Source organism: Lutra lutra, chromosome 3 (assembly GCF_902655055.1).
Source record: "Lutra lutra chromosome 3, mLutLut1.2, whole genome shotgun sequence".
NCBI lineage: Eukaryota > Metazoa > Chordata > Mammalia > Carnivora > Mustelidae > Lutra > Lutra lutra.
In genome coordinates this window covers 70,304,045-70,325,469 of record NC_062280.1, presented here as the reverse complement: position 1 = coordinate 70,325,469, position 21,425 = coordinate 70,304,045, and the positions used below count along the sequence as shown (strand labels likewise).

General features: G+C 41.0%; 1 protein-coding gene and 1 long non-coding RNA gene across 2 annotated transcripts; one reads left to right on the top strand and one right to left on the bottom strand.

Moving 5' to 3' along the window:
• Positions 1–741: 741 nt before the first annotated feature.
• LOC125095370 (uncharacterized) lies at positions 742–15,782 on the bottom strand. The gene is made up of 3 exons (XR_007125856.1): positions 15,718–15,782; positions 15,183–15,308; positions 742–1,222 (listed from the first exon to the last, which is right to left on the bottom strand). It is a non-coding gene; the product is annotated as an uncharacterized LOC125095370 (long non-coding RNA).
• A 3,720-nt stretch (positions 15,783–19,502) lies between these two features.
• On the top strand, positions 19,503–20,985 carry LOC125095555 (dynein light chain roadblock-type 1-like). Its single transcript, XM_047722025.1, has 2 exons — positions 19,503–19,603; positions 20,598–20,985. Exons 1-2 carry the CDS (start codon positions 19,503–19,505, stop codon positions 20,983–20,985), a joined length of 489 nt encoding a protein of 162 aa, XP_047577981.1.
• Positions 20,986–21,425: the final 440 nt, after the last annotated feature.

Genomic DNA, 21,425 nt, shown 5'->3' with positions numbered 1-21,425 from the left:
CGATCTGTTTCAGAATTCAGAAATGTGGGGTGCCTGGGTGCCTCAGTCATTAGGCATCTGCCTTTGGCTCAGGCTGTGATGCCAGGGTCCTGGGATCGAGCTCCGCATTGGGCTCTCTGCTCAGCAGGAAGCCTGCTTCCCCCTCTCCCTCTCCCCCTGCTTGTGCTCCCTCTCTTGCTATCTCTCTCTCTGTCAAACAGAAAAATTAAATCTTAAAAAAGAAAGAATTCAGAAATATTAGGAATTTGCAACCATAATTGAGCACATATGTTATATATTATATAATATCTCCAATGCATCATGGATAGTATTCCATAATTAAACACACTCATATTTCTGCAACTAAATGTATGTTTGTACTAAATGAAATGAATAAAAATTATCAATAGCCTCGTATCAGGTCATGCCATGTTTTGCTGCCAAGAAAGTTATAAAAATAACTTTCAGTTTTTAGAAATGTTTTTTTTAATTTTAGAGTTGTGGCTAAGAGCTTATATACCTATATTAGCCTTTTCAATGCAGCATCACCCACAAATTTCATGAGCATCTGTAAGATGCACTGAAGTTGGTAAAATAGGTAATAGCATCCCTATATGACAATGTGGAACTAAGGGTTTAAAGGTGAAATGAGGGGCACCTGGGTAGTTCAGCTGGCTAGGCATCTGACTCTGGATTTTGGCTCAGGTCATGATCTCAGGGTCATGAGATCCAGCCCCAAGTCAGGCTCCACATTCAGCATGGAGTCTGCTTGGGATTCTCTCTCTCTCCCTCTGCCCCCACCATACACAAACAAACAAGTTTGAAACGATTTGACCCAGTATCTTACAGCTGGTTCTTGGAAAAGAGGGAACCAAACATTAGTTTACAGAAATGCTCAAATACCAGGAAAGCATAATGAAATATCATCCCAGCACTGTCCTCAAGGTCTGCACTCTTGAAGGAAGAGGTAATGACCTCATCGTCTGATCACTGCCACTTCCATTAATAACTATCATCATGGTGATCCAGCTTCCAGCGTTACAGTAAATTCCATGTGTCCTATTCCAGTGCAGAGAGATTTTTTCAGTACTTCTTTCAAAAAGAACATCTCTAAGTAAAAGCTAATTGCTTCTATTCTCTTTTACAAAGTGCCAGAAGATTCTTCTTTCTTTTTTATTACTTCTAAGTAGAAGAGCATAGAAAGCAGATTTCTCTTATTTGTGCACAGAGTTCCAGGCTCCTACTGAGAGGAAGGAAAAGGACATACAAAATGATAAGAATGAAACAAAATCTAGAAGAATGGTTCTCAAAAGAGCACTCCTGGGGCACCTGGCTGACTTAGTCAAGAGTCCCCCTTTGGCTCAGGTCATGATCTCAGGGTCCTGGGATCAGCCCCGCTTGGGTTCCCTGCTCAACAGGGAGACTGATTCTCTCTCTCCCTTTGCTCTCCCCCAGCTTGTGCTCTCTCTCTCAAATGAAGAAATAAAATCTTTAAAAATAAATAAATAAATAAATAAATAGAAAAAAGAGCATGCCTTCCCAAAGAGTGCGGTAGGCAAAGAAGAGGCAAGAGTAGCACTCTATGGAGAAATCTGACAAACATTTCCTCAGCCAGGTGATCAAGGCTATAGTCATGTTGATATCTGCCCATGATATGCTACAATGAGAATGGCACTTTTCCTGTGTCTTCTGCAAAAAAATACCTGACCAGTGTGCCTCACAACTGTTGAAGCCATTGAAAACAAAGAAGTCTGAGGAACTATTATTGTCTACAGGGACTTAAGGAGACCTGATGACTAAGTCTGATGTGATGTCCTGGATGGGTTAGTGAAAGAGCAGGACATTAAGTAAAAAGGAAATCTCAAGAGAATATGAGCTTTGCTTAATAATAACATATTAGTATTCATTCATTAGTTTTGACAAATGTACCATATTAACATAAAGATGTTAACAACAGAGCAAACTGGTGTTGCATGGGAAACATCTGTACTAGATTTTCAACTACATTGCAAATCTAAAACTATTCTTAAATTAAAAATCTATTTTAAAAATATTCTTCACAATATGCTGGATATATATAAACAGTAAAATGGAAAGAAATATTTAGGATAAGAAATAGCTTAACTTATACAATAATTCTCTTGTAACAATGTTCTTCATTATTTGTGATTTATAAAGCTGGATTTCTAGAAATGTTCATTCATTGTTATTCAAAGTTTTCCTATTTAATATCTGAATCCTATTAAGATCTGTAGAATTTGGAATCTTATAGGATTTTGTTCACCTTTTTCTACCATGTTTGCAAATGTAACTCACGCATACTTCGGTTATGCAAAGAGAGTACAGTTCTGTCCTTTTGGCTCTTGCTAATCTTCCTTTTGACGTCTTTTTCTGGTGGGAAAAATAACTTCTCATTTCATGTCATTCAAAACTTAGTATGTTCCTACCATTTAAAAATCCCTTTATATTTTTATTTTTTTTCTGGTTCACCATTTTTTAAAAAGTTCTCTTTTAAAATCCAACTCGTGGGGCGCCTGGGTGGCTCAGTGGGTTAGGCCGCTGCCTTCGGCTCAGGTCATGATCTCAGAGTCCTGGGATCGAGCCCTATGTCGGGCTCTCTGCTCAGCAGGGAGCCTGCTTCCTCCTCTCTCTCTGCCTGCCTCTCTGCCTGTTTGTGATCTCTCTGTCAAATAAATAAATAAAATCTTTAAAAAAAAAAAAAATCCGGGGCGCCTGGGTGGCTCAGTGGGTTAAGCCTCTGCCTTCGGCTCAGGTCATGATCTCAGGGTCCTGGGATCGAGCCCCGCATCGGGCTCTCTCCTCAGCAGGGAGCCTGCTTCTCCCCCTCTCTCTCTGCCTGCCTCTCTGCCTGCTTGTGATCTCTCTCTCTCCGTCAAATAAATAAATAAATCTTTAAAAAAAAAATCCAACTCGTTAACCTATAGTATTACATTAGTTTCAGGTGTATAACATAGTGATTCAATACTTCCATTACCTGGTGCTCATCACAAGTGTGTTCCTTAATGCCCATCACCAATTTAACTCGCCCCCAACCCACCTCCCCTGCAATAACCATCACTTTGTTCTCTATAGTTGAGAGTCCATTTCCTTTTTTTTTTTTATTACGATTTTACTTATTTGAGAGAGAGCAAGAGCGAGAGAGATCACAGAGAGAGAGGGAGAGGGAGAAGCTGACTCTCCACTAAGCAGGGAGCCCAATGTGGGGTTTGATCCCAGGACCCAGAGATCATAACCTGAGTTGAAGGCAGATGCTCAACTGACTGAGCCATCCAGGCATCCCAACTGTCTGTTTTTTGGTTTGCCTTTTTTTCCCCTTTGCTCATTTGTTTTGTTTCTTAAATTCCACATGAGTGAAATCATATGGTATTTGTCTTTCTATGACTTATTTTGCTTAGCATTATACTCTCTAGTTCTATGTCACTGCAAATGGCAAAATTTCATTCTTTTTGATGGCTGAGTAATATTCCATCACACACACACACACACACACACACACACCTCTTCTTTATCCATTTGTTAGTCGATGGACATTTGGGTTGTTTCCATAATTTGGCTATTGTAGACAATGATTCTTTGAATTAATATTTTTGTATTCTTTGGGTAAATACCTAGTAGTGTGATTGCTGGTTCATACTGTATTTCTATTTTTAACTTAAAATCCCTCCAATTATTCACTCTCTTAAGAAAGAACTATTTTCAGACACTCAGTTTGCTCAGTCTTCTTTCTGCCTCCCGTATCAGCTGAATTTCCTAGATGGTGACCAGGTGCACTGAGGGAAAATGCGGCCACCCGCAAACATGTAGTGGAGGGAAAAGTTGGTGCCTCTGATTTCCATGAAACCGCCTGCCTACCAGGCTGGGAGGCATCTATAGTCTCTGATGCTGAGGACCATTACTAGTCAGCCCGGCAGCCCTTCTTTTAGCTCAGAGAAAGCACGTGGAGAGTCGGAGCTTTGGCATCACCCTACCAGGTTACAGTATGCAATATTTACTCCAATTCAAGACACTCCTTCCAAAACCACATTTAATTTACCTTTCATAGGGATCAAGAATATTTTTTAAGCTACAATATCTTTAGGTCAAAATAAAACTGTCAGAGTTAATCTCTTCTTATGCCCTCAGATACATCCTAATGCTGGAGATCCTTCTTCATCCCCAGTAGGAGATTTTCATTAGTCAGACCCAAAATACAGTTGTGTAGAGTTGGATTATGTCACTTGGTTTCCCTAAGGTCAGATGTCATAACCCCATGCTTTCTAAAGGGCTTGCTGTGTACTAGCTCAGTGACTAATTCAGAAAGGGGCTGTACAACCCAGTGCTTCTGAAGCAGTGTGTACTCAGACTCCTAACTGCTATTGACAGAAGGATTAGGTTTATAAAGAAAACCAACCAGGTCTTTTATGGATTAGCACTTGGGGCAACTCGGAAGTCTTCCTTGTCGGGCACTGTTTGGACTTGCCTAAAATGCACACAGACCCTGGGCCCCTTCCTACTCTGAAGTTCCCTCGTGAATATAATGGGGAACCTCGGGCCTTCCCCTCTCTTGTGAGCAGTAGAGCTTGCAGTTGGAAAGCTCTTTGTGTGCCTTGTCATGCCAATAAAGTTACTGAAGTGAGGGTGACAGGTTAGAAATGTATCAGGAACAATGAAGGGAATGCTGTCCCCTCCCTTCTGATTCTTTGAAAGGTTTGATCTTCTTGTGCCACATGGAGAACTTTAACTCTCCTGTCTCTCAGTTTGGCAGGACAAGGGAAAAGTTAAAAAGATTACAACTCTAATAGAAGAGATTTTTGTTCAGTGAGGAGACTCCAAGTTAGATTCAACCTGCCCCTGAACTTACTACTCATTGCCTCACACTCCTTGAACCAGTGGCAGGATTAGCCAATATACTGACCAGGGCAAAGGCTGACTTCCATGGAGAAATAAAGACTACAAACACCCCTTGATCATTGCAACTAGGTCAGAGGCTCCTGAGCCCCTCACAACCTCTATTCTATCTTCAAACCTTCTATGCTTTCTGGAATCCCAATTATCCCCCAATGGCCTGCTGTAATATCCCCTCTTCTAGGAAGTCTTCATTTACCTCAATCCACCCCTCTCCTCTCTGCTTGAAAATTCATAACTCCTTCTGGACTTTTCTCCACTCCCAATGTCACCTTAATTTATCTTATCACATTGCATTATAATGAACTGTTTGTACTGTTTTCATTTCTAGGAGATTGGGAACTCCTTATCTTATGCACCTCTCAATTCCCAGTACCTAGTTTGTATCTGGTACAGAGCACATGCTCAATAATTATTGGTTGGATAAATGAATGAATGGGTAATAAGGGCAGCAACTATACATAAAATCCAGGAATTATGATTATCACATGTTCTTAGGGAAGAACAGTCCCTCCCTTAGCCTCAGAAGATTATGACTGGTGTAAGGCTATAATCTTCCAACTACTCCTTCTCAATGACTTAACTAGGAGGAGGCATATATCTATTTCCTGCCCATAAAACATAAGAGAAGCCTCTAGAAGGCTCCCAGGAAGGCATCTGATTTCCTGACAGAGAGGATGAAAACATGTAATGTTCTCCTTTCTACTCCTTATCTTCAGCATCTTTCTATTCCCAATGCCTACTTTAGTACTGGCACATGGCAGATTCTCAGTAAATATTTGTTGAATGAATGAAAGACTCTAGAAGCAACAATTGCACTACCTTGTCCAGGTACTACCTTGAATATGGATGTGGTGGCTGGTGCTACAAGAACCATCTTGCCACCATGAAGGAAAGGCTGAACATTTTATATATATACTGGGCAACTGAACTGATAACCAGTCTCTCTCCTTTCGCCATGTGAGAAAAGCAAACCCCTATTGGTTTAAATCACCATTAGTCAAGTTGTTTTGTTACTTGCAGCCAAAAACATCCTAACCGATACAGGGATCATACTCTTTCCATTATTGCCTCCTCCTGAACACCTCCTGTGTTCAGCCACACCTCTCCAATGGGTGCATCTCCATGGTACTGAGAGACTTCACATTTCCATGGAGGAGAAAGCTTGAGATGTCCTGGGTCTACAAATTTCTACCTTAAGTCTTTCAATATGACCTAGTTGTTTGCAAATCTGTCTCAGGACTGCAAATAAAAGATTTTAATGCAAAGTGTTATGTGCTATCCTGGAGGTTTTTAAAAAACTGTTCTGAGAGCACCACACGCACACAAAAACGATAACTACTAATACTGAGCAATCTCAGATGTGTTGTGCTCTCTATTTTCAGCAACAGGGAAATCCCCACCCCTTGATCTCTTGTCACTTTCTCTTTTCTTCTGACAGTGGAGAATGTACTCCCTTGTTTTCACTAGGTCTCTGTCACTGACAAATTTTAGAAGTAATATCACCGGGGAAATAACAAATAAGTGAAATAAAGTCTTCACTGTTCTATTTCCTCATATATGAGCTTTATAAAGTCAGAACCAAAAAAATATATTAGTTCTTATTCCAGTTGACTCTAAAAGAGCAGATCTAAGTGGCTGTGTGAACAGCTCATTTACTTTTGAAAATTTATTCACTGACTTTCCTACAACTTTTCTCTCTCTTCTTCCCCACAACAACTCTCCCTCCTTAATTCCATCATTAAACAAGATTGTAGATGGGACTCTTCCAACTTTGTGACAGAGATCAATAACCTAATGGATAAGTTTCCATCTCACTTTCATTTTTGGCCATTGTGGTTTAACTGAGACTACATCTACTCAGAAGGGATCTTGTTTTCCCACTTCTTTAAATAAAATACTTGTGATGAGTGTATGTACATACTGGGAGCACATGCATTAAACTGTGATGCTACTCCCCAGTTTTTTTATTAGCACAGATATGTTCTCTCACATTACTCTTTCATTAATATTTCTTTTTTTTTAAGATTTTATTTATTTATTTGACAGACAGAGATCACAAGTAGGCAGAGAGGCAGGCAGAGAGAGAGAGGAAGGGAACAGGCTCCCCGCTGAGCAGAGAGCCTGATGTGGGGCTCAATCCCAGGACCCTGAGACCATGACCTGAGCCGAAGGCAGAGGCTTAACCCACTGAGCCACCCAGGTGCCCTTTCATTAATATTTCTTGAAGAAAGGTCATTTTACAGGCCTCCAAGAGGTTAAAGTAAAGTAGCTATGATTACAAATTGCATTTTTAGTACCATATGCCTTCTTGACATGGAATTAACCTGACCCTCTATGATAAAATGTTTACCTTTTACTGAGGAAGCGTTTATGGTCACTACACAAGATTCATTCTCTAAAGATGAAGGATGGTAGAGGAAATCCTGAAGCAAAGTGTTACACATTAATATTTATAGTAGGACAATGTTTACATTTTTATATTGTGCATGAATGAATTATTGACTACTGATAAATTACTGTGTGTGATCATTACCAAAACCTAGACATTACATGATCATTGCCTTACCAAAAAGTTAAAATCTTCTCAAGTCTGATAAGTAATGAAAGAGTTGTTCTTCAAAAAGAAAGTATTTTCTTATAAATACAATGAACCATCAAGAAGGGTTCTGAAGTGATAAGTAAGAAGGGAGAAAAATTCTCAAGTGTATGTGCCTGAACTTCTCAGGATGAGGAAAGAAAGGCGAGGAGAGAACAAGGTAGGAAACCAGAGATCCTGGATGCTTGGGTCTGCCAAAAGCCATCTGGAGTGGAACAGATTGCTTCACGATGTGAAAGCTGCCAGATCACAGGATTTCTGGGACTTCTCTCTATTCCCTGGGCCAGGTTAGAAATTTAATTCTAAGCATATCCTAGTAATGGGATGTAAAATGTGTGCCCTTAACCAAGGAAGGCAGAGTCTCATCTTTCTCCATCCAATCTTGATTAGAACTCTAGAAATGTAACTCTGTGGGGGGAGAAATTTAAGGGTCAAAAGTTTGAGAAACATGTTCTGCCATTCCTGGAGGATACATACTGGACAGAGCAAATTAAAAGTTCGGAGATGCAAATGTCTAATACTCTTGCTATTCCTGGGAAAGAGCAGAATGCACACATTCTGACTGAGAAGTTCAGTGACTTTTTCAATGTCAGTTGAATGTGGTTTTTAATGGGACCTATTCTTTTGAGTTAGGTTTCCTTCAGGGAAATATTTTCTTAGTAAATATGGATTTAGGCAACACAGACTCCAGATAGGACAGGAAGTGCCCTCATGTTGGAAGACTGGATTTGCTATAGCCCAACACTGACCCCTCTGCAAAAGTCTCAAACCTGAGCCACTAACCCAAATTCTGGGACATACACGATATCAAACCAGTGAATTTTCAAGTCATGGGGTGGAGGTGCCCCTAAAAGGAGTAAACATATTCAAATAACCATAACCCAAGGAAGAACAATTCTTTTTTTTTTTTAAGATTTTATTTATTTACTTGATAGAGACACAGTGAGAAAGGGAATAAGCAAGGGAAGAGTGAGAGGGAAAAGCAGGCCCTCCCCCACTAAGCAGGGAGCCCAGTGTACGGCTCGATACAGGGCTCCATACGGGGCTCAATCCCAGGACTCTGGGATCATGACCCAAGCTGAAGGCAGATGCTTAAGGACTAAGCCATCCAGGTGCCCCAAGGGAAGAAACAATTCTTACACAGAGAAAAAAAGGAAGATCTAGTTAAAGAAGAACGTTTTCTTCCTTCTTGATCTGTATGAGGTTGGGTCTAGACTCCAGTGAAAGAAACATAAACATGCTCTGTGGGGCAAGGGGACACTATCTCCCTTTTAAGAAAGGTAAATAGGTCCTGCAAAGTGGTTGTTGACAGAGTCTAGGAAGAAAGGGGTCCAGGTGGGTATCCCTATGATGGATGGGGTGGTAGATGTTCAAAGCAATCCTGTCTGCAGTCCTGGCTTCTGGGATTTAATTCATTTCCCATACTCTCAAGCCCTCAAAAGTTATAGCCTGGTGTCAACTTCCACTGGGGGATTGCAGGAAGGGTCTGTGTCCACTCTCAAGATAAAGCAGGACAGTGAAAACAACAGAGGAGGAAAGTGGTCACAAAATGTGGGGAGAACACAGCAGTGGTCGGGAGCCAGACAACTGGATTAGACAAGAGAGAGCCAGAAGAGATGTGGAAATTACAAGACTGTTCAACAAAATAGGGCCTCAGACGATTGTGAAGGAAAACCCAGAGTGATGAATTGGGAACATTTGGGTTACACATTCAATACAAGACATCGCTCATATATGTCTCTGACAAATAAGGAAACAGCAATGGTTCTAAAAAAATATCATCTTGATAGAAATATCTAGTGTTTTTCCTCTTGACAAGTATGACAATATGAATGGTAGCGGGCATTTCTGAATGTGTTGTGGGAATTCCAAAGAAGCAATTAATGGTAAGAAAAAATATGAATGTGTAATATGACCCATATATACCTGGAGATAACTGCGTTTGTTATTTCATGTTGATAAGGTATCATGATCTTGTTTTTCAGAGTCACTTTCAAGTCAATAGTATGTTACACACTTTGTGACCAATCCTCTCAACTTTGGGATCCTCTATGCCTTCTCATTAACAGATTATTAAATAAGCTAGCATTTTTTAACAACTAAAATGAAGGACATTCTCCAGGAATTCCTGAGATTAGCTTGCTCTTCTTTATGAAAGAAGGCATTTTAGAACATTAGACCCAGAAGACCCTCCCTCTGGCAAAAAAGCATTCTCTTGTCCAAACACAAACCTACTATTCTCTGCTTTTAAAACTAACATATAATGTTAAAACTAACATTATAATTTAACTGTCCATGTAAAAAAGAATAGCGAAATAACTGATCAAGTTAACGGACTCATTTAAAAAAAAAAAAAAAAGGTAAGTAACTCTAAATACAATTTAAACTTAGCTGGAACCAAGGCAGAACAAGCTGCTTTGATGGTAGTGTTAACATTTAGGAAACCATGAATATTAACTCCAAGTTTGCAACTCACTGGGGAGTTCTGTCGACCAATTTGCTTAAATGCAGAGGCTAAAACACCTTTTTAAAATGTCAAACGTGTGTAGGATATCAAGGAAAAGAGCAAGGTAAATGCAGTTAGCAAAAATAGAACATTGGGAAAAGTGAAATTTTGGCATTTGTATTTTGACCTCACACAGAGATAAGTAGGGGCTGTGAGTCAAGTGCATATAGGACTTTTTTGGGTCCAACCCTTGCCTTACGTGGTTGTGCTCTAGAAGCTTCCATGAGAGATACATGTGTGTCAGCTTCATATACTGGCTGCCTCAGGCTTGCCAGCAAGGGACTGGTGAATAGCAATGGTGTCCCAAATTTCAAAAACTGTACATAGGACATTATTTTTGAAGCCTTCTAATGGTACAGTTTTTAAAGTAGAATGGGTTATTCACGTCTTAAGTATTAATAAGTAGCATTTCGAAGTAGCATTTTAAAGATACATAATGAGTATATTCAAAATAGAATTTAAGAGACATAAAGATCAACTTGCATTGATTCTATGACATGTCTGTGAGGTTCTGTATAGGTTTTTCTACTTTTCTTGAATTAAAATATTTCTTGTGCCTTTGTACCCCGATTTTTCAGGGTGGTCCTTAAACAACAAAACAGGTCACTCTGAGGAAAAATGGTGGTAAAAAATAACTAGAACTAATTTTGGATATTTGGGAGAGGTTTTGAGGATGTCTGGGGAAAATAGGGTTCTGTTGGCACTACTTTGGAGTCACCACAGGGTGACAAAAAGTTGGTTCAATGGCTACAAAGAAACCCATAAAAGCAGCCCAAACTAAAGGCTACAGGGAAGGGCATTTGTCAGTAGGTCCCCAAAGATTTTAAATTGTATATTCCACTCTAGGAGCTCATCATCATAAGTAAACAACAACAGGTTACGAAAAGATGGAACAAGGAGGTTCACTGCATCACTGCTAATAACCATAAATGCTGGGAGCAACCAAAAGTCCAACAAGGGTATTGAGAAAATACATTAGAGTACATTCAGACAATAAAATAATCTGCCCATCATTAAAGATGCTGTTAGAGGGGCGCCTGGGTGGCTCAGTGGGTTAAGCCGCTGCCTTCAGCTCAGGTCATGATCTCAGGGTCCTGGGATCGAGTCCCACATCGGGCACTCTGCTCAGCAGGGAGCCTGCTTCCCTTCCTCTCTCTCTGTCTGCCTCTCTGCCTACTTGTGATCTCTCTCTGTCAAATAAATAAATAAAATCTTAAAAAAAAAAAGATGTTGTTAAATAAATGTCTTTATCAGCAATAAGGAGCTGTTTTATAATATATTGTTACGAGAAAACACAGGTTACATAACAAAATATACAGCACAATGCTCTTTTCATTTACATACATGTGGATGGAGAAGTGGAGTTATATGCGTCAAGGTGGGAAAGTTAAGCTACACTTAAAAGGGTGGAAGAATAGATACTTTTTATTTCTATTTGTCTTTTCAGACTTTTCCATAATGAGCATATACTATTTTTATAATAATATGGCACAAACATTTTTAAATAGTAAAAATAAATAAGTACCTAATGAACTTTCTTTTAATCCAGAAGATGCATTTGTGGTTAACATTTTGAAAAATTAACTATACTGGCATTTTTGCTTTGCCACAATGATGAAGGGACCTGCTGGCATTTGAAAGGATGGGTCAGTATGCTGGACAGCCCACACAAGGGAGAACCTTCAGACCAACTGATGTTTCTCGATGAGCACCTTGCCACATGGTAGTAATACGTACATTGGACATAATACTGTGGTATTGTGCATAGATCCCTTTTTCTTTTCACAATTTTCAGTAATGCTATTACATATAAAATTTACCTAGAAATGAGGAAGTCAGTGACTTCCCATATAGATCCCTTTGGAGAAACCTGTGTAAATGATCTAAATTGAAGAACTGGAGAAACCCCAATATGGAAACAGAGAGTTTATTCAAAAAACATTAACTCCATTTCCTCCAGGCACTGTGCTGGGTGCCCTAAAGGGTGTAATGATGAATAAAATATGGCTCTCGCTCTTATAAAGCACATGGCCTCTATGCAAAAGAAAGAAAAAAATCAGGTACAAAGGAGCAAATGTGATAAATGAGAAGTGTGTGCCTGAGGAAGGGAGGGAAGGAAAAAGGGAGGGAGTGGGGGGATGGATGGGAAGAGAGGAATGGAGGTAGAGGGAGGGAGGGGGGAGGGAGAAAGGAAGGGAGGAGAGAGAAACACAGAGAGAGGGAGGGAGGGAGGGAGGGCAAGCGAGCTAGAAAGACCTCAAAACCTTTCCAAAATCCCAGAATTAATTCAATGCCCAGAGAATCTGTGGATTCTGAAATCTTAATTCAAGGACTGGCATACTGAGGTATCCACCAAATGGTGGTGGTACTTATCCATCTGTCCACCCATGTATTCATTCGATCAACAAGCATATACTAAGCACCTATGTGGCAACTCTGGGAATACAAATACGAGGAGGACCAAGCTCTACCTGCTATGTGGGGACAGATGGGTAAACCAGTTAAGTGCACTAAGGATTATAAGGCCCACAAAGAGAAGAAGAGATGAGAATGAAGAAATGGAGAGCTGTGTGGGCACAAAGGAAGGAGGAAGAGTCGATTCTACTTGGGACAGTCAGCAAAAGCTTCATGGAAAAAGTAATCCTCCAAAGAAGGGTAGGCAGAAGATGTAGGGAAGCTAATGTGAACTCTTTGGGTTCTCCCCCAGTATGACAGTAGTCATGATTCTATTGATTCCAAGTGACTGAGACCCAACCTGACCCAGCTCAGGAGACAATGGGAGAGTGCCCACTCAAGGACCTCAGGGCAAGAGTGTGGCTGGAGATACCTGGAGCCAGGGACGCAGGCTGGTCAGACTCTCATGTCTTCCTCTCTCTGTAGATCCGCTTCTCTCTCTCCTACCACAGCCCAGTTTTCTACACAGAACAGAGACATGGCTGCTGCAAGTATGGGCTCACATCTCTCAGCTTTACCTCAAAGAGGAAAAGGTGCTCTACCACTCAGAGTAGTGGTAACTACTAAACTAAGGTTTAGTTACTGAAACCTTAATGGAGTTTCTGATTGGTTTCTTAAGTCACGTACTGGGGACATGTCACTGTGACCACAGCAGTGACTTCCATGATTAGCCCAAGCTTGGCCAGGGGACTACCTTGTGACCAAATACTATGTAAAGACAAGCAGGATCATGTAAAAGTATGAATTCCCCATTTGGTCTATATACAGAGGGTAGAGAAAGCAGCTCTCCCAAAGAAACGGGGTGCTATTCCAAGAAGACACGAGGAACACAAAATAAGAAATAGCCACCATGCCAGGACTCCCTCAAGCCATTCCTAGTTCTCAACTGCTGAAAGAATCTCTTGTTCCAGGGTTCATATTATAGCAGCAAAGCTGAAGGTACAAAGGTTGCGGTGTGAGCTGACCTCTAACTGGATTTAGGTGCTACAGGTCCCTTCAGGGCTGGCTGACTTGCAGCCAGCTAGACCAGCACTGGGCTCTGACAAAGAGCAAAACTCAGACAGATAAGGAATGCTGAAATTCTGCCAGGGGTAAACACCCAGAAGGACCATACCAGCAAGGCCACAGTCAAGGCCACCGACCGTCACTGCACTGTCGCTGCCCCTGAGGAGGATGTGTTAGAAGGCTGCAGGGGTTGCAATGAGTGCTCCTATTCACAGAGCAATTAAGAATCTCATGGGGGTGGAGATGAAGGTGGGGCAGTGAAAGAGGGAGTGCCAGAGGGGATGGGAACTGGAATGTGCAGCTGAGCTCCAGTGGCAGATATTAACCCCCTCCCATCCCATTGTACTCCAGTAGAAGGGAGGCTTTCTCCATAAGCCTTCTGGCACCATTTCTCATGATCCCTCATTCACCCTTCCCCACTTTATGGTTTCTCTTGCTCCCTCATAACTACCCTTCCCACTATATATTTTCCTTATTTCCCTTGTTTATCTCTGTGTCCCCGCTAGACTGTAACCTCCAAGAGGACTGAGATTTTTGCCTGTTGCTCATATCTGAGTTCCCTAAAACAGTGCCTGTCACATGACAGGTACTAAGGATATTGGAAAATTACTTGTTAAAGGACTGAATTCCCAAGAATTCCAAAGGGAGGTTGCCACCTATTAAGGAGAGAATTGTTTCCCCACTCCTTACCTTCCATGGGTAGGAAGCTACCTAATGACACATTCCTGGGCTCACCTCTCAATGCCTTCCTCCCCTGGGAAGGTGGAGTGATGTGCTCAGGGATGCGTTCAAGACAAAGAACAACAACAAAAGCTAAAAAAAAAAAAAATTAAATTAAAAAAGACAAAGAACAAAGCCTTAGTCATTGTCAGGAAGAGTCTGCCTGCCAACAGCATGCCTTCAGCTCAGCGCCCACCTGTGCTTTTCTCTGGGGCAGGCTGGGGTCCAGCCCTGCGTGGCTGGGACCAGAGACACTTTCACTTCATTTCTGCAGATACAGGTTCCAGTCCTGGGATGAGCTTTCTCAGCAGTAAAGGCGATGTTTTGATCCCACACTTGCCTAACCTGTCACTTATATCTCCATCAGTTCAAAACCATATACTGGTCCCTCTCAAGTTCTAGCACCACCTAAAAATGGCATACTCAGTACAAAGGATCTTGTTACAAAGTAGCATATGGCATCACCTGAATTATGCCCTGGCATATATCAGATTCCCTGGAAATAGACCTTAAGATTGAGATTTGCATGCAAGAGGTTTTGGGGGCATGGTTCTCAGCGGCAACCACCTATGAGGGAGTGAGAGGAAAGGGACTAGCAGAGGGATGTGGTAGCAGCTGGCCAAGGCTGCTGGGCCTTTTTCCCTCTTCCACATCTTGGCCAGTCGGTGCATACAGGCAGCCTCAGGCACAGGGCATGCACGACCTTGGCCAAGGCCAATTCCCTGGGAAAGCCTGGCTGGGAGTCATCAGCTGCACACTGTAAGCCTTGAAGGGGAATCTGTGTGAGCACCTCAGAATCCATCCACATACCATCCCCCTGTAGCAAATGACGTATAATTCAGGAGAGGGAATGAGGTTGGTAGGGAAATGTTTTGAGGTTAGGCCTGGAAAGGGGACTGAGTGACAGAGAAGACAACATCCAAGTGACTTCACATGCACTCAAATTCAGGTGGGTCAAGGGAAATCCTTGCTACAGAGACTGGGGCTTAAGAAGAATAGAGAAGTCTGGAGTACCTTCTGTGAGGCATTATCCAAGGAGCAGTTGCTTTGCTGTGGGGATAAGCAGCAGGAATTCATACTCTCACTTGCAACACTCTCCAGGTTAGGATGGAAGCAGGGAACAGTGGGTTCTGGAAACTTCTGGAAAAGTCAAAGAAATCGGCAGGTTTGTGAGTGACCCTAAGAGATGATTCCAGACTCCCATAACACCCTGGTCCTGCCTCGATGGACATTCTGAGCTGATACAGATGAAAGACTTTAAAAGGACACATCCAATACCCTCCTGTGTTTAAGCACTCGAACCCCTTGGCAGGAACATTGAAAAATGTCTGCACTTCCTTGCTCAGTAGGGAAACGGTGCCAGGTTTTCTCCCCCGAACTCACCCAGCTCCACATAACCCCATCTCAGTTGTGCACACTAGCATGGACTCAGCATTCGAAAGAAATTAGAACAGATCCAAGAAAAGTTGAGCTAGAGAAATATAAATTTAATGAAAATTCACAATCTTGCCCAAGGACTATCTCCTCTCGGATAATTGGGAACCATTACCTTAGTTCTTATAAGCTTTACACTGGAATGGCCAAGGCCATTCTGCAAGAAGTTAAAGGATTTTCATGCTTCTCAGTAGATTGTCAGAGCATGTACTTGTGCCAGAAGCACACCTAGGAAAGGATCCAGTGACTCAGCAGCGTATTTGTGGTTAAGCTGGGCCCCCTGACACATCAACAAAGTTGCCCTGTGCACGTATTTTATACGCAGATACTTTTGAGTAAAAAATAAAAGCTCTATTCAAACAAAAGAATGATTATGCTCAAATGTAATGAAAGAGAAATTATTAACCAAGAAATGTACACTATCAACACAGGGCAATTAGATGCATTAAGTGAAAAAAAAGTTTGAGTCTACAAGTAGTTAAACATAAAATAACTCTTGAAATCTACATGGTAATTTCTATTTAAAATGGACAGCTGAGATTTTTCTGCTCCACTAACCTAATTTAAATTTTTAAAACACAGTAAAAATCCCCAAGGAAATATGAAATAGGATCAAAAATTATATCAGAGTTAAATTGGGCTCTTTAAAAGAAATCAGTGTATAATTATTAATCTATGATATTTAGAGTTTAAAATCTGACAATTCTTTATTGCACTTTTGTAATCTGATATCTAGGCAATTTATGGTATGTACAGAATTTATTATAATACCAGAATGGTACATTCAAGTCCTAAGAAAGTATCTAATTCACTCACTCATATACTCTAGCAGTGTTTAAATGTTCACAGAACTTCTAAGAAAAATAATAATCTTTTTTATCTTTCTTTTTTTTTTTTTTTGGAGAGAGAGTGAATGCATGTGCTCAGGAGTGGGGGGGTTGAAGGAGAGGGAGAGAGAGAACCTTAAGCAGACGCCATGTCAAGCACAGAGCCCCACATGGAGCTTGATCTCAGGACTCTGAGATCATGACCTAGGCTGAAATCAAGAATTGGACACTTAACCAATTAAGCCACCCAGGCACCCCCTAAAGAATAATCTTAGTAGAATTTATACTCCTAGATCTTAAGGGTACTCCAGGCATATAGGGGCGCCTGGGTGGCTCAGTCAATTAGGAGGCTGACTCTTGATTTCCACTCAGGTCATGATCTCAGGGTGCTGGGATCGAGCCCCACATCAGGCTCTCCAATGGGTGTAGAGGCTGCTTAAAATTCTCTCGCTCCTCTCCTTCTGACCTTTCCCCCAGCTGATGCTCTCTCTCTAAAAGAAATAAATTTTTTTTAAAAGGGGTACTTTAGGTAAGTAAAGATTAAATTTTGTTTGATAGCTAAAAACTCTAGTTAAATAATGTACCAAGAGTATCCAACAAAGTCTGGGTGAAGATATACAAATGCAATGATGAAGTGGTGGTCCTGACTTCATATCCCTACTCAAAACAGTAGACTTTTCTTAAAACAGTAGAGTTTGAAATTAAATTCAAAATATCACACATTTGATTTTATAATTCCCCTTCTTGTAATATTGTCTAAGAAACTAATTCCAAAAATAAAAAAAAGCTCTGTGCTCAAAAACTTGACCCAGCATTACTTATAGTTGAAAGTTTCAAAATAACTGAAATGTCCAATGATATTTGGGAAATAATCTTGAGTATCTTAGCTCGATGGAATTATATGTGGGCCTTTTTGCGTTATCAGAGTCACATAACTGGGACATACCCTGACCCAGTGTGAAGATTGTTGTAACTGGATCATTTCCTCAGGGATGCCTAAAAATGTCAAAGATAGTACACTATATCTTTTCTATTTTGAGAGAGCAAAAAGTGATCTTTTGATATCTGTAACTACTTTTCTCTCCTGTAATTTATTCTCACATGTTAGTCCTGAAAGTACAATCAAGTAAGTCTACATATGTAAAAGAACATCTGGAAATTCTGCCAAATGTCAATGTATTACAGAGTTGACTCTCTGGTTGAAAAGGGAGAAAAGGACATACAGCAAGAAACAGACCATAAATTCCCCATTCTCAAATTGTTTATGTTCCTGCTAAGCTAGCATGCCAGAAAAATTTTTGAAAACATCATTTAAGCCTACTTTAAAATATAGTATAAATGAAATGCATAAACACTGAGAGGCTTTGGCATAAAGGGGCTAATCAAAGGCAGGTGGTGTTAATCAAGGCCAGCACACCGGAGCTAGGCACTGGTCAGGACCCACACAGAGCTTGGTGCAGTGTTTTTGCAAAGTTTTAAGGGGTATGAACAATGTACAGTCACTGATCCAGTCGGTGGCATATTTGCTCTCTTCATAATCTGCTTCCTATATAAGCTGTTACTGAATGGAAAACAAATGCAAACGCATCAAGTCTGTGAACAGATGGTGCTTCTGTACGATGAAGAAAAAATGAGGGTGAGAGGGACAGCAAGTTTAGAAAAGATGGTTCTCTCCCCTGCCCCCCCATTGTCTGCTGGTTTCCTCCTTGCCCTAGTCCTGTTAGCCCCAGCTCTCTCTTCAGCTCCTCCCACCTTTGTTAGGATGAAAGATGTTACAGGTTAGAGAGAGAGAAGACTGATGCTTAATCCTAAATCCCCTCTATGCATTTTACTTGAGCCCTTGTCTCCCAAAGTAAAATAAAAAGGCTAAGGCAGCAGTAAAATGGCAGCAAGGCCGTGCACAAAGAGCACAGGGCATATGGTGACCTTCCCTTTTCCAAGATGAGTTGAGCCTCCATTGTCATGCTGAGGGGTTGTTCTTAAATATCATTTGGAGTCCATTGTTTGTCTGAGGCCCAGAAAAATGTGACCGTCTTGCTGAGCTAGAGGGAAAAAGAATCTAAAAAGGATTTATGGAAATGCCTGGAAATTTTGCCAAAATGTCAGCCTACTAATTGTCTGCTGAATTACATCTGAGGCGGCTCCATCTCTGTGCATGGGTTTGAAACTGTCTGTGTACTTTCTTACTGTCCTTTGGTTCTTTTTGTCCTGTTCTGGATCAAGGTTCTATAGTATTACAGTGAGTGTCGTGGTATGTGTTATAACATAACATTACATACACTGACAGGTACAACACTAGTCAGATTTTCCAGAGTTGTTCTTATTTCTCTATCTAGCACTCTTCTACTTGTCAGATCATATGTTTGTCCAGGTTTTCAGTTCCAAAGATAAATCACTAGTGGTCCCTTGTTTATTATGAAACATGTATATAGTAGGCATGAATAAACATTGAAGGAAGGAAAGAAGATAATGAAAGAAAGAAAGAAGCTATGCTAGGAGGTGTCGGGATGCTTAGACTTTAGTTCTAACTTTACCACTAACCATTTGTGTGGCACTTGACCAAGAAAAGTAACCTTCTAGGTCTTTGGTTTCTTCATCTAGAAAATGTCTGACACACATTACTTATTTCTGAGATCCATCCAGACCCCAGAAACCTATATTCTAATACAAAGATGGCTTCCTGCATCATTTTAAGCCCTTTTTCTTGGTTCCTGGTCTGATTATTTACTTGTGACTAATCAGACTTACCGGTTCTCAACCAAATATGGGGAATGACAGTTAAGTTTCTCTGTCCTAGGGTAGGTGGCAAGCCCAGGACCGGTAATCACTAAAAGAAAAACCTATCATGGAGGCTAAATATGCAAAAACAAGATCATTTAGGCCTACTGTGTTTCTTTAAGAAGAAAATTAGTATAAGCTTTACGGCAGAAGGGATACCAAAGTGTAGAGGCAAAAATTAAAGGGAACTTAGTCAAAAACTTTAATAAATGAATTAAGAATAATATATTAAGTGAATTGAAAGACATAAAAGTGAAATATTAGCAATTTGGGGCTTGTGTGAGACTGTTCCGTAATGAAGACAAGACATCTAAACTTACAGCCAAAGAAAGAATGCCGTGTAGTTAGCTGCATGCACTCAAAATGTGGTCCAAGTTATAAGAGAAGACATGAAGGGTATTTTTTGAAAATCATTTTTATTCTAATATTTAATGCTGCTAGAAAGAATGTTATAATCAAATGCAGTATTTAAGTAAAAGCTGATAGAGATTTAAGGAAGGCATTCCTGGGGCGCCTAGGTGGCCCAGTGGGTTAAGCCACTGCCTTCGGCTTAGGTCATGATCTCAGGGTCCTGGGATCGAGCCCTATATTGGGCTCTTTGCTCATTGGGGAGCCTGCTTCTCTCTCTCTCTCTCTCTCTGCCTGCCTCTCTGCCTACTTGTGATCTTTCTCCATCAAATAAATAAATAAAATCTCAAAAAAAAAAAAAAAAGAAAGAAAAAAGAAAGGCATTCCTTAAGAGCAGAGCCCAGGGGCTCTAAGAGGTCCTCCAAGCTGAAGCAAGGTGAGAAATCCTAGGCAAAAGAGGTAGCAACTTCTCCCTTAGCACCCCTTCCCCACAGCAGGCTGGAGGAGGGCTCCTGAGGATGAGAAGGAGGAAAAGGAAAGGGAGGATTAACACTATGTCTATGCATGCTTGAGGGTTCGTCTCTCAGGGAGACCCCACAATACTAGTATACATGCCACAGAATACAAACACTGAACAAGCAATGTGTGCTATTTGCTATATTAGCAATAGAATTAACTTTTTAGTTAACCTATTCCATTTTTATTCATTGTTTTTTATTGATCAAACAGTGATATAAAGGGATTTTTTAAAGAATTGGTAATTTTTTATTTTATTATTTTTTTAAAGATTTCATTCATTTATTTGACAGAGCTCACAAGTAGGCATAGAGGCAGGCGGTGGGGCGGGGTAGGGGGAGGCAGGCTCCCTGCTGAGCAGAGAGCCCAATGCGGGGCTCGATCCTAGGACCCTGGGATCATGACCTGAGCTGAAGGCAGAGGCTTAACCCACTGAGCCACCCAGGCACCCCAGAATTGGTAATTTTTTAAAAGAAAGAGAATGAGGAACTGAGTGCTGGCAACACGGAGCTACCTTACTTGTCAGAGATGGTGAAGTGAAAGAGACACTAAAGCCACTTCAGAGACAGAAAGGAGTAGGGGGAGTCATCATGGTGAACACAGAAAGCATTCCCATCAGTAAGAGCATGGATACCACAAAGCATGCCAAACTCATGCACACCTTCATCTTGAAGGACTTGAGTGCCATGCATGAAATCAACCCTCACAATGACCTCACCTTTCTACAAATTCACTCCAACAGAAATGAAATTATGGTTGCACCAGATAAAGATTATTTCCTGACCACAATTCAGAATCTAACTGAATCTACTCTTTTGGCTCCCTGCATCATTCCTTTACTTAACAACCCCAAGAGTAATGATATTAATCATGTCATCCAACTGGCAGTGGAAATCACGTTAAAGACTACTTAGATGAATCCAGTGACCCAAGTAACCAAAGTCATCCCTCTGCTGGCCAATCACTCTTACATTCTTGGGAGGGAATTCTCTCCTCACCTCCAGATTTTGGAGCAAGAGCTTTGAGCAACCCATACCCTGCTTCCTTTTGACTTTCTTTTTTTTTTTTTTTTTTTTTTTAAAGATTTTATTTATTTGTCAGAGAGAGAGGGAGAGAGAGCAAGCACAGGCAGACAGAATGGCAGGCAGAGGCAGAGGGAGAAGCAGGCTCCTGCTGAGCAAGGAGCCCGATGCGGGACTCGATCCCAGGACGCTGGAATCATGACCTGAGCCGAAGGCAGCTGCTTAACCAACTGAGCCACCCAGGCGTCCCTTCCTTTTGACTTTCAATTCACTTTGTCACCCTTGGAAAAGATTGTTTTTCTTCAACTAAAAATAACTGAAATGCTAAAAAA